At 41.5% G+C, this 13,976-nt stretch overlaps 1 protein-coding gene across 1 annotated transcript in view; it reads left to right on the top strand.

Annotated features, from left to right (window-relative positions):
* The window catches only part of FZD6 (frizzled class receptor 6), a 50,424-nt gene extending 37,278 nt beyond the window's left edge, over nucleotides 1–13,146 (top strand). The window contains exons 4-7 of the mRNA XM_075827995.1: nucleotides 1–1,003; nucleotides 1,953–2,101; nucleotides 11,181–11,612; nucleotides 12,423–13,146. Coding sequence (XP_075684110.1) covers nucleotides 1–1,003; nucleotides 1,953–2,101; nucleotides 11,181–11,612; nucleotides 12,423–12,573 — 1,735 coding nt within the window. The 3' untranslated portion in view covers nucleotides 12,574–13,146. The remainder of the gene's footprint in view (nucleotides 1,004–1,952; nucleotides 2,102–11,180; nucleotides 11,613–12,422) is intronic.
* Nucleotides 13,147–13,976: the final 830 nt, after the last annotated feature.

Below are 13,976 nucleotides of genomic sequence, written 5' to 3'. Positions count from 1 at the left end.
GCTGGAAGATTGTACTGCACTGAAGACACCAGAGAAGGAACAAAGCACACATGCACCAGCAGGAAAAATCCAAAAAGATTATGGGTTTTGGTGCCCACGACACTTGAAAACTTTCCAAGTGACTGGCTACAAATTTTTGGGGGTAGATTACTGTGCACCACCTTGCCCTAACATGTACTTTAAAAAAGAAGACTTGGACTTTGCCAAAAACTTCATTGGCATTATATCGATCATTTGTCTTTGTGCCACACTCTTCACGTTCCTCACATTTTTAATTGATGTGAAAAGGTTCCGATACCCGGAGAGGCCAATCATTTTCTACTCCGTCTGTTACAGCATTGTATCGTTCATATACTTCGTTGGGTTCCTTATGGGAAACTCTGTCTCCTGCAATGAGGCACATGAAGACTTTGCAGATGAAGACACTGTCGTTCTTGGTTCCCAAAACAAATCCTGTACAGTCATCTTTATGCTTCTGTATTTCTGCAATATGGCTGGGACAATTTGGTGGGTCATGCTCACCATAACATGGTATTTGGCGGCAGGTCACAAATGGAGCTGTGAGGCTATAGAGCAGAAGTCGATGTGGTTTCACACAGTGGCTTGGGGCATTCCTGGGATCCTCACAATCATACTTCTGGCCATGAACAAAGTGGAAGGAGACAATATTAGTGGGGTCTGTTTTGTTGGACTCTATGACCAAAACGTGTCCACGTACTTTGTGCTCTTACCTCTTTGCTTTAGCGTCTTCATTGGGCTTTCTCTACTTCTTGCTGGCATTATATCTTTGAACAATGTACGGCAAGTTATACAACATGATGAGAGGAATCAAGAGAAATTAAAAAAGTTTATGATCCGCATTGGCGTTTTCAGTGGCACGTATCTTGTTCCTTTGGGAATATTACTGTGCTGTTATGTCTATGAACTTTTATCTAGACCTTCTTGGGAAATGACTTGGGTTGCAGACCATTGCCAGGAGTACCATATACCCTGCCCGTATCAGGTAATTTTTTTTTATTATCACATTTTGTGCTTCTTTTGTTTTTTCTCTGACAGTGGATTTGTTTAAGGTGGTAAGGTTCATAGGTTCAATTTAAAAACCCCCTTTTTTTATTATTAGCCGAACGCTCAGATATATTTTGCTTTCGCAAGGATACAGAAATGCCAGTGTCCTGTAATTGGATTTGTACTGGTTTCATGTTTGGGGCAGGTCCATAGCATGCTTATATACTAGTATAGCAGGATCAAAGTATTTAAGGGACATAAAAAGAGGACTGAACAAGGGGTAGGCAGAGTAGGCAGCTGTCTAGGGCGCAATTTTTGGGATTTAAAAACTATGTTCTGCTTTTAAACATTTTACCAACCGGTCACCTGAAATATAGAACATGTCATGAGTTTTACGCAGCGCACTCACGCTGCGCAAAACCCACGGACTGTCTGCACTGCCCCATAGAGTAATATAGGTGCGTACGACACGCGTGAAAAGCACGCACGTATATTACGCTAGTGTAAATGATGCCTAAGGGACAGAGGTTGGTGTGTTACATTTTGAAACCACCTCCTTGGGCACCATGAGGGCTTGTACGGTCCACTTAGATTAGCAGGGTAGGCAAAAAAATCGGCAAACCCTGAGAACCCCTACTTAGGCCTGATGCACATGGCCGTACCCGTAATCCCTGCCCGTGATTGTCGGCATGGACGGCCACATGCATTTTTGGCCCGCGCTCCCATACAAAGCATGGGAACACCTTCCTGTAAATGGCAAGATGTCAGTGGACAATAGGGGTGCATGGGTCTGTAATTGCGGTCCGTAATTCCGGACGATTTTTACGGTGGTGTGCATGGGCCCTTAGTGAGGCATTATGCTGTAATGATAGATAAAATGGGACTAAAATTTGTAATTCCCAAATCTGTGTAATCTATAATTAATTGTTTGTCTCTCTGTTTTGCAGCCAAAGAATTTGTCCAGACCAGACCTCGGCTTGTTTCTTACCAAATATGTGATGACTTTAATCGTGGGGATCTCTGCCATTTTCTGGGTTGGAAGCAAAAAAACTTGCTCTGAGTGGGCCAACCTTTTTCACCGAAACCAAAAACAAGAGTAAGATGATACATTTTGTATTATCTTTACATTTTGCATTACTTGTAGAATACAATGGTGCTGAGGAAAGAGTTAAATGCTATGAAGAGTGTCAACAATCTTAAAGAGGCTCTGTCACCAGATTATAAAATCCCTATCTCCTATTGAATGTGATCGGCGCTGCAATGTAGAGTGAAGGAAATAAGTATTTGATCCCTTTCTGATTTTGTAAGTTTGCCCACTGTCAAAGACATGAACAGTCTAGAATTTTTAGGCTAGGTTAATTTTACCAGTGAGAGATAGATTATATTAAAAAAAAAAGTCACATAGTCAAAATTATATATATTTATTTGCATTGTGCACAGAGAAATAAGTATTTGATCCCCTACCAACCATTAAGAGTTCAGCCTCCTCCAGACCAGTTACACGCTCCAAATCAACTTGGTGCCTGCATTAAAGACAGCTGTCTTACATGGTCACCTGTATAAAAGACTCCTGTCCACAGACTCAATTAATCAGTCTGACTCTAACCTCTACAACATGGGCAAGACCAAAGAGCTTTCTAAGGATGTCAGGGACAAGATCATAGACCTGCACAAGGCTGGAATGGGCTACAAAACCATAAGTAAGACGCTGGGTGAGAAGGAGACAACTGTTGGTGCAATAGTAAGAAAATGGAAGACATACAAAATGACTGTCAATCGACATCGATCTGGGGCTCCATGCAAAATCTCACCTCGTTGTGTATCCTTGATCCTGAGGAAGGTGAGAGCTCAGCCGAAAACTACACGGGGGGAACTTGTTAATGATCTCAAGGCAGCTGGGACCACAGTCACCAAGAAAACCATTGGTAACGCATTACGCCGTAACGGATTAAAATCCTGCAGTGCCCGCAAGGTCCAACTAATCAAGAAGGCACATGTACAGGCCCGTCTGAAGTTTGCAAATGAACATCTGGATGATTCTGAGAGTGATTGGGAGAAGGTGCTGTGGTCAGATGAGACTAAAATTGAGCTCTTTGGCATTAACTCAACTCGCCGTATTTGGAGGAAGAGAAATGCTGCCTATGACCCAAAGAACACCGTCCCCACTGTCAAGCATGGAGGTGGAAACATTATGTTTTGGGGGTGTTTCTCTGCTAAGGGCACAGGACTACTTCACCGCATCAATGGGAGAATGGATGGAGCCATGTACCGTCAAATCCTGAGTGACAACCTCCTTCCCTCCACCAGGACATTAAAAATGGCTCGTGGCTGGGTCTTCCAGCACGACAATTACCCGAAGCATACAGCCAAGGCAACAAAGGAGTGGCTCAAAAAGAAGCACATTAAGGTCATGGAGTGGCCTAGCCAGTCTCCAGACCTTAATCCCATCGAAAACTTATGAAGGGAGCTGAAGATCCGAGTTGCCAAGCGACAGCCTCGAAATCTTAATGATTTACAGATGATCTGCAAAGAGGAGTGGGCCAAAATTCCATCTAACATGTGTGCAAACCTCATCATCAACTACAAAAAACGTCTGACTGCTGTGCTTGCCAACAAGGGTTTTGCCACCAAGTATTAAGTCTTGTTTGCCAAAGGGATCAAATACTTATTTCTCTGTGCAAAATGCAAATAAATATATATAATTTTGACAATGTGATTTTCTGTTTTTTTTTTTATATAATCTATCTCTCACTGGTAAAATTAACCTAGCCTAAAAATTCTAGACTGTTCATGTCTTTGCCAATGGGCAAACTTACAAAATCAGCAAGGGATCAAATACTTATTTCCTTCATTGTAGATAACAGTAAAAAAAAAATTGTTGTTTTTTTTTATTTAAAACGATCATTTTTGCCCAAGTTATGAGCAATTTTAGATTTATGCAAATGAGCTTTTCAATGGACAACTGGGCGTGTTTTCTCGTTTTACCAACTGGGCATTGTGAATAGAAGTGTATGACGCTAACCAATCAGCGTCATACACTTCTCATCGTTCCCGCCCAGCTTCCTTCACTGCACAGACACACAGCCTGACGTCACCCACAGGTCCTTCACCATCGCGTCGGACGAGAGAAGAAACATCGGCTCCAGGCGTCCGAGAGGGTAATATGCTCGTCTCTAGGGAGTTCTTACCTGCACACGGTGATGCTGCTGCAGATTCAACTGTACCCTCTCGGACGCCTGGAGCCGATGTGTCTTCTCTCGTCTGACGCGAAGGTGAAGGACCTGTGGGAGGAAGTGACGTCGCAGCGTGATCTCACGAGAACACGCTGTGTGTCTGCAATAAAAGAAGCTGGGTGGGAACGATGAGGAGTGTATGATTGGTTAGCGTCATACACTTCTATTCACAACGCCCAGTTGGTAAAACGAGTAAACACTCCCAGTTGGTAAAACGAGAAAACATGCCCAGTTGTCCATTGAAAAGCTCATTTGCATAAATCTAAAATTGCTCATAACTTGGGCAAAAATGATTGTTTTTGTAAAAAAAAAAAACGTTACTGTTATCTACATTGCAGCACCGATCACATTCAATAGGAGATAGGGATTTTATAATCTGGTGACAGAGCCTCTTTAAGGGACATTAATCTCCATTTCTAACAGTTGGCTATCTACTCCATGACATTTTTGTTGTAATTCCACAGGCATCTGTATGTTGGACTAGACCATGAATTATATTATTCAGCTGCGGTGTTTTTATGTTTTTAGTGGCGGTAGGCTGTTTTAATCTCAACCACTTCAAAGTAGAATAAATATTTGAATGCAAATAATAGAAATATTATTCAGATGTTTGCCAAGAACATCCTAATTGATGAACATCTTCAGTAAAATTTCAAATCAAGATAAGAAAACAATAATTAGAATACAATGCTCGGCTGTGTTTCTGCCTTAGCGCCTGTTCACATCACCGTCTGTGTTCCATTGAGGGGTTCCGTCAGAGGTTTCCGTCAGGTTAACCCCTCAATGGAAAGGCAAACGGAAACCTAAAGTTCCGTTTCCCTCACCATTGATGTAAATGGTGACAGAAACCTAGCTAATGGTTTCCGCCTGTCACCGTTGTGACAGGGTTCCGTAGTTCTTGACGGAACCAATAGCGCAGTTGACTGCTATTAATTCCGTCAAAAAGACGGAACCCTGTCACAACGGTGACAGGCGGAAACCATTAGCTGGGTTTCCGTCACCATTGAGTTCAATGGTGAGGGAAACGGAAGCTGAGGTTTCCGTTTGCTTTCCGCTGAGGAGTTAACCCGATAAAAACCTCAGACGGAACCCCTCAACGGAACACAGACGTTGATGTGAACACAGCCTTATAGGGGTTGTCCAATCTGGACAAACCCCAATCTAAATGCAGCTGCCAAGGTGATCAGCTGTTATTGCCGCGGATATGGTTGCTGTAAGCTCCTGGGCGCACATATCATTTCCCTGCTGTGATGTCCATATGCCCTATTATAGCAATGTCCCTTTGACAATTAAAGGAGCTGTCCCGAGTAGGGATGCACGGTGCATCGAAACTTCGATACTGTTTAGATACTGTGCATCCCTAAACGGTTCGATACCGCTATTTCCTGTATTTCGATACTTCGCTGCGCAGCCGCACAGCTCAGTATAGTAACACATGAATGTATGGGAGCGCGGCTGCGGCCGTGTAATTCAGCCACAGCCCCGCTCCTGAGTCATGATAAGTTCGCGGGGTCAGGATGATGCAATGCGGCCAGCGCTGCACTAATGAGCGGCGGCAATGGAGACAGAACATGGCGGGCGCACTGCAAAACACCCCCATGTTCTGTCTTCAGTGCCTGAACTGCCGCTCATTACTGCAGCGCCGGCCGCATCACCTCATGCTGACCTTGCGCGCACTTCCTGTCAGGAGCGGGGCAATGGCTGTATTACACAGCCGCAGCCCCGCTCTATAACAGCGGAGATCAGAGAAACCTCTCATCTCCGCCGTTATTCCCCTGAATGCTGCGATCACAGCTGACTGCAGCATTCAGGGGAAAGTGAGAAGGGGGGATGCCCCTGGATCGCGTCACAGGGAATTCCTGTGACGCGATCGAGGGCCATACCATATATGGGCAGACAGCCCAGGGTCTATTGACGGACCCCAGGGCTATCTTACCATATTTCATGTTGTTAGGACATACCCAAGTATGTCCTAACAACTGCCTGTGTGCTATCCGTCCACAGGCTAATGTACTGGCGTATATCTGATATATGTCAGTACATTAAAGTTTAAAAATAAAGTAAAAACAGTATTGTTAAATCTAAAAAAAAATACACCTTCACCTTTTTTACAATAAACATTAAAATAAGTCTCAATATAAAAAATATTCACACAATCAGTAATGGCGCGCACAACAATGTTTTTGCATCATTTATGATATGTATGCTGTAAAAAAATGAAATAAACACGGGTTTCATTCACTTATTAATGTGAGGCGCGAGGTGCGATGAATTTAACCTCCATGTTCCTCACATTAATAGTAATTAACGCCATCATGTACCTCGCACATTAACCCATTATGACTGAGAAACATGATGGGATTAATTACTATTAATGTGAGGCGCGTTCAAAATTCATCACACGTCGCGCCTCACATCAGAAAACTGAAGAATTTTTTTTTTTATTACTGTTGGCAAAAGTATCGAATTTTTTATCGAAATCGCAATACTAAACGAAGTATCGGTATCGAAGTCCAAATTCTGGTATCGTGACATCCCTAGTCCCGAGACTAACATTTATCACTGGACCGCTGGGACAGGCGGTGTCCGTCTGTATTTGGTTTCTCCGTCAATCCCATAGACCTTGAATGGAGCGACAGGGCTAATGTTCGTCCTCCGCTCCATACAAGCTCCTCCTTATTGCATGATCGCAGATCGGGACCCACTTTCTAGTGATCTCCATTTAACGGGTATGAATTGTGAAAAATAAATAAATAAAATGATTCAGGCAGTGTAGGATGGACATAAGTCTTTCTGTGCCATCAGCTATACGGACTTGGTTTGATAGTTACTTTTCTAGCTCCGGCCGCTAACCCTTCCTACAGATCTGATCAGATTTTATTTCCAATTTGCATCGTTTAAAGGCAAATCGCTCGCATAATTTAGTTATTATATTGTTCGGTTAGCCCTACTTTGCTCCCCATTAGTGTTTTATTCCTTTCTCTTTCATGTTTTACTATGGCCAACCTCACCACCACCCCATCTGTGCTTTTTAACTTCTCCAACACAGTTGTGCGGGAGAGTGCCTAAAAATAGACGCAAATTAACTGGATACGATAGAGAAGATTTTCAGTTTAATACGGTTTTACAGAATCCCTTCTTCACATGTCTTTCTGTACTAGTTAAGATCTTGCCGTCTTATAAGTTTATGTCTATACTGTCTCAGCCTTTTCTTCAATTTTGCATTTTTGAACGTGCGGCATAAAATAACAAACGCCAGATGGTGTGGTCTACATGGCACAAGGCTTGTTTGTTACCTCAGCACCTTTTTGGCTAGTTGTTCTCTGGATCTCCCACTTTGGTTTGCAGACTTTCACCTCTGTGGTTAATTCCCGTCTTGAAGAAATCTGCAGTCCTGAATGAGGTTTAGTATAAAGGACAGCCAGCGTTTCCTTTCCTCTGTGGTATGTTCTCTGCTTTATGTTCCAGTTAATGTCAGCGGGGGACATGTCTGCCTAGGGCAGGATTTACCAACCTCATGTAGTGATGTGCACCCGGTCTGTCTAATCAGCACATATTTTGTTTTTCTCTGACATTTCTCCATGTTCGGCTGAAACCTAATCCATTTACCTGGAGGTTGTGGTGGGATTCTTATATGACATGTGCTAGTTTCTGTTTTCAGGCTTTACATTCAGTCTTTATAACTTCAAGGGGGAAATTTATTTTAAGACTGGCGATTCATACATCAATCTTAATGTAAAGAAAGTTGGAGCAAGATGCGCCTAACTTTAGAGGCGCACGCCTCTTAATAAATTAGGCGCATCCCTTGCCATACGTGCTACGAGCTGACATAGATTTGCACCATAATTTACGTTCGTATTCTGGTGTAAATTATAGTACATTTATTTACCGCTCAGACGGTTGCAAACAAGTCCGAAGTGTCCATCAAGGGTTCTCCTTTCCCCCAGCTTGCATTCAAAAAAAAATCCAAACTTCCACCGGTGTGTATCTCTGTATTGCTAGTTCTTGTAGTTCCACACAGTAGTATGACAGCATGCTGTATAAATACTTGTGATCGATGGTCTAAATCTCCAACAAGGGAAAAAAAAAATAGATCGTGCACTACCTTTGGAAAATTGCAAATTCCATATATTTATTCCATACTTACAAGACAAACATAGAGTAAAAGCGTAAGACAATCTCTTACGGTACGCCAAATCCTACAGCCCTGGGCTTGTAAGGTGGTGTACTATAACTTTTTTTTCTCCCTTGTTGGAGATTTAGACCATCGATCACAAGTATTTATACAGCATACTGTCATACTACTGTGTGGAACTACAAGAACTAGCAATACAGAGATACACACCGGTGGAAGTTTGGATTTTCTTTTTTTGCATGCAAGCTGGGGGATAGGAGAAGCCTTGATGGACACTTCAGACTTTATGTTTGCAACCGTCTGAGCGGTAAAGTTTATAATTTATTTCTGTTCCTTGTGGTGTTGAGGACTTTACTTTTTTTTTTACCTGCTCCGGTTGTTTCTCTCTTTTATGAGAATTTGTAGTGAGTTTTCTATATCAAACATTTATCAGGCTGCCTTGGCCCAGCCCCCTTTTTCTAAGCCCCACGCCTTTTTTAAAAAAATGGTGAGAGGCGGCATAAAATTAGAAAAGACACAAAAACGTGCTTTTTGCACAAATAGATTTTTGTATGCCAGAAAACTAGTGTAGAGGGTTTTATAAATTCCCCCTAAGACCTTTAGATACCGAATATGAAGTTTAAAGTAATTTCAAAATCTTCTTTTGTCAGATTTGAACTTTTAATAAAGGGGATGTCCCAAGAAGACAACCCCTGTCCATATGCCCTCTGAACATTATAGAGGGGGTCCTCTGCTCGTGACCCCCCCTCTATGAGCCAGAACGGAGAGCCGCTCTGTACGAGCCATCCTATGGACGGCCATTCATCTACTTATCAATTGGAGATAATATTTTTTTTCAGGATTCTTGCCCTTCGTACATATTGTTCAGTGATATTTTTTTTTGGGTGTGGGGATCATGACCGTTACAGTAGATCTACAGTGTCACTTAGTAATCCTGAAGACTTATCTCCCTTTCGAGATACATAATATGTAAATTAGAACAAACAGGATACCAATAACTACATCACTAAATCTTAGTGGATTTATAGCATAATAATTTTACATAGTCTGGTGAATAAGTTCAAGAAATTCAACAAAAAAGAATAGTAACTGGTATCAACGCTTGTTTATAGAGAAAAAGGCAAAGATGCCTTTAAGGGCACGGCCAGACGTGGCGGAATTGCAGTGGAATTCTCCTGCGGCCGTTTGTTTCAATACATTTTGTGGCAAGTTAGTTCAGACGTTGCGGGAAAACTCCGCTGCGGACCATAGGCTGCGGTGCGGAATTTTCCCTCCGCAGCATGCACTGACTGTTGCGGAGAAGAAGCAGAATTTCACTGCGGATGTCAGCGTCTGAATTACCTGTCAAATATGCAAATGTTGGTGCAAATTTGTTGCGTAATTGCCCCAAATTTGTACCAACATTTAGAGCGGAAAAACGCCGCCACGTCTGGCCGTGCCCTAAAAGTGTGGCCCTAACTGTGGAAGCATTCCTTCCTGACCCAACCTGGTATTTTTAGTACCCATTTCCATGGTATTATACAACATACAAACCTTATTACCATAAATAACCTGTCTAGCAATTAAAAACATGACAAAGATGTGCTGGTAATAAAAATTTTGGCCACAGCCTTTATTAAAGAGGCTCTATCACCACATTATAAGTGCCCTATCTCCTACATAATGTGGTTGGCGCTGTAATGTAGATTACAGCAGTGTTTTTTATTTAGAAAAACCATCATTTTTTACGGAGTTATGACCTATTTTAGCTTTATGCTAATGAGTTTCTTCATGGACAACCGGGCGTGTTTTACTTTTTGACCAAGTGGGCGTTGTGGAGAGAAGCGTATGACGCTGACCAATCAGTGACCAATCGGCGTCATACACTTCTCTCCATTCATTTACACCGCACATAGTGATCTAGCTAGATCACTATGTGCAGTCACTTACTCACATATTAACATTACTGAAGTGTCCTGACAGTGAATAGACATCACGACCAGCCAGGTCGTGATGTCTATTCAGAATCCTCACACTTCGAACATTATGTTCTTTGAAGACAGACTATTTTACTTTTATTGACAGTAGACTATTATACAACTCCACAGCCCTTACAGTGGGTGACTTGCATTTTTTGAGGTGACTAAATTGTACCTCTAGTTTTACCTACATTTTAAAATCCTACAGTACTTGCCTTGTTAACCACGTCTACCCCATAGTTGGCCACTCATTTTTGTCCCAATTTGTAGATATAACTGTTGTTGTTTCCACCCACTTTATTTTCCATGCCCCTTCTTGGTCCTCTTTCTAACTCATGTTGTTTGTGAAATTGTGCCCAGAACTCCTTATCCATTGAATATTTTGCTAAAATTAGGTATTATCCATGTAAACAGTGTGACAAACATATTTGTACTTAAATGGTTATGGAGGTTTTTTTGTACGATACGCTAGTGACATTAATTATTTTTTTTATTTTATATAGAACATTTTGGGGGAGATTTTATTATTCAGTCAAGTTATTTATCCCTTCAAGTTTGTTTAAAATGTGCCAATTTTATGAATAGAGCAGGGATAGATTTGCTCTACAATTTGCACTATTTTCTGTCTTTACTAATAATAAATCTGTCAGAAAATTGTAGACCACACCGCCTCCCGGTTAATTCTCCCACTTCTGAAAACTGGCGAGTGCAAAAATAGTCACAAACTTAGCGCAATTATGGTGTGCGACAAAATTTGCAACTTTTTTGCGTCACAGAATTTGCTTTATAAATTCCCCCTTAATTTCTACCTTATCTGTGGGTTTTCATATGATTCTTTCTATGTTCCAGCCCAGTCGCTGAGAGCAGAAGAGTCCTGCAAGAGTCCTGCGAATACTTCATCAAACACAATTCTAAACCAAAACACAAGAAACATCATAGATCCGGTTCCCACAAACTGAAGGTTCTCTCCAAGTCCATGGGAACAAGTACCACGGCTAAAGCAAACCATGGAGTGTCCGCAATGACCATCACCAGCCATGATTTTCTGGACAAAGAGACAGCTGTGGACCTACAAAGTACAAGGGGCCAGTCACCAATGGAAGACCCAGGGTCTGAAAGTAGTATCCTGAAAGCAAGAACCGATCCTCTGGCAGAAGTCACTACACCAACATTATTAGAGACCTCTGAGGTTCCCACACAACAAACAGAGCAGAATAATTACCCCAGCATGAGCAAAGGCAATGGCATGACAGCGAATATGCCAAAAAAGATTGAGGGCAGGTAAGAATCCACCTATAACCATGTAAGAAATGCTTTACATACAACAGTGTTTTTGAGGTTGTGATGTTTTTGTTGTTTTTTTTCAAATTTTGTTCTCCAACATTACTCTTTAGATTTAGGTATTTCTTACATTAAATATTGTATAGATGGTAAATGTCAATTCCCTTTAGCAAGATTGAAATCATTGATATTTTCAGTTCTCTATGGAGAATTAGGGGGAAGCACACTCCAAAGTGAACACCTATAACTAAAAATGTCTACAGATAATTTACACGCAGTCATTATCATTAGACCCACACCTATTTTGCCGCATCCAGGCGGAGAATGAATTGAGAGGGTTTTGTATCGCTTACAGGATATGCCATAAGTGTCATAGTTGGGGGCCCCACATCTGGGACCCCCACTTATCGGTAGAAAAACTGATCGGAGAGGTGGCCAGGCATGTATGCAGCTCTCTCCATTCATGTCTATGGGAGTTATGGGGCAAGCTTGGAGAGAGGCGTACGCATGCATTGTAACCTCTGTATTCAGTCTGCAGCTGGATGCGCCCGCCTTGCCTGGCAGAACTAGGAACCCATCTACTCTCCAGATAGATGTGTTCCTAGAGGACAGGCCAAGCATCTGAGAGGCCCCGCGGAGCCGCTTGTTTTGGTAGCCATGGTGGAGTGAAGCTCCTTTCCAAGTTTTGCTATAGGGCCCCATGATTTCTTGTTACGCCAATGGACCAATGTACTATATCTAGTGATAAAAAAGGTTGTTCTAGAGTCATTAAAATGTATCTTTAATTTGTCTTTTTCTGTATTAATCTAGTTTACTTATTGAAAACCACTTGAGTGATTCAGCTCTGTATCCTGACAGCGGATCTCCACCTGCTGCCCCAAGTACGAGTCTCACCAATGTGTCTACACCATTGCTCACCAACAAAGAAAGGGAACTTGGAAACAGCACACAGACTGCATGAAAAATCTGATCGAAATGGACGATTGTTTGATTTTTTTTTTATTGCATAAGACGTTGAATTGACACAACACAAACGTTTCATAGAACTTTTGAAAGTTTTGCACTTATCATACAATGTAAAGCATTTAAAGTATACCAGGTGTCTCATAACGATGGAGGAAGCCAATATGCTGACGGTACCAATGGCTTTGAGAACACAACCTCCGCACTAGTGACCTGCTGAATACTGATTTATACTACAATGGGGCTGCCCCCAGGATACCCCTCGTTGTTGATGTTTTTGTATTCTGTTACATTTTGTAATGTAGATTTATAAATATATTTGTATGGAATGATTTCCTGAACACAGCAGATAAATATTCTGGAAAGAATAGGTTAATGCATTATGACCTATAAGGCAATGAATGTATATAGTGTAGGTAGGTTGCAGGATTGCTTCTGTATTAGTCATGACACTGATGATGTAAAGAATAGGCTTACTGCCACTGGTTATGTTACATCCTGCTGGTCATTTTGGTTGTTTTTACACTGGAAATTATTTAAAAGACAAATAAAATTCCTAATTTTCATATTACATTTTTATTTTATTTTTATTTTTTCTAATTATCACATGTTTATAGATTTTAGTCAGAATCCATAATTTTGTCCTAAATATTATATTTTTTTTAATTAAATAGCAGCAGAAGCACATTATATACACAAGATTGACATTTCAGAGAAAAAAAGAAACAAAATGTAAATGAACCATATCATCCTATTACAGCGTACTGTCACACAGTAAAGCCTTATTTACACAAACGTGTTTAACGTCCGTGATACGCGCGTGAAAATCACGCAGCCAACACTGATGACACGGAACTGCAACGCGCAAGAAACGCAGCATTTTTTGCGTGCGCAAAATGCACACGTTCATGTGAATAAGGCCTAAAGGTAAGCCTATCATGCAGCATAATCGCGGCACATTGAAGGGGATAGTATATTGCCCCTTGCGAGGTCCGTTGAGGGTAACCCTGCTAGATTTTAGATTTTTAATGCCTATTATCCGATGTGTATTGTTTATAAGGACTACTAGGAGATCTATATCAAAGCCCTTTCTAAATGTTTTAAAATGTAATCATTTAAATGTTATTTAGTGGCAGATATAAAAAGGAGGGGGCTCCATAGCAGAGATCAAACTGGGCCCCCTTTAAAATGGCAGGTCTTTCCACCCAGCAAAGGATGGGAGGAGGCCCAAGAGTAACCACATGGTGTGCCTCTATATTATGTACGCACTTGATATTATTCCTGTGCCAAGTTTTCCACAGACCTATAGGAAGATGTCTCTGCCTTCATGCACCAAACATTTTTTTGGGATTGTAAAACAGAACATACCAGCCCAAATTCAGGGAAAAAAATCGAATCATG

The sequence above is a fragment of the Rhinoderma darwinii genome, chromosome 5 (assembly GCF_050947455.1).
Source record: "Rhinoderma darwinii isolate aRhiDar2 chromosome 5, aRhiDar2.hap1, whole genome shotgun sequence".
Classification (NCBI taxonomy): domain Eukaryota; kingdom Metazoa; phylum Chordata; class Amphibia; order Anura; family Rhinodermatidae; genus Rhinoderma; species Rhinoderma darwinii.
The sequence above is the reverse complement of the archived record's forward strand: the minus strand, read 5'-3'. Positions and strand labels throughout refer to the sequence as shown.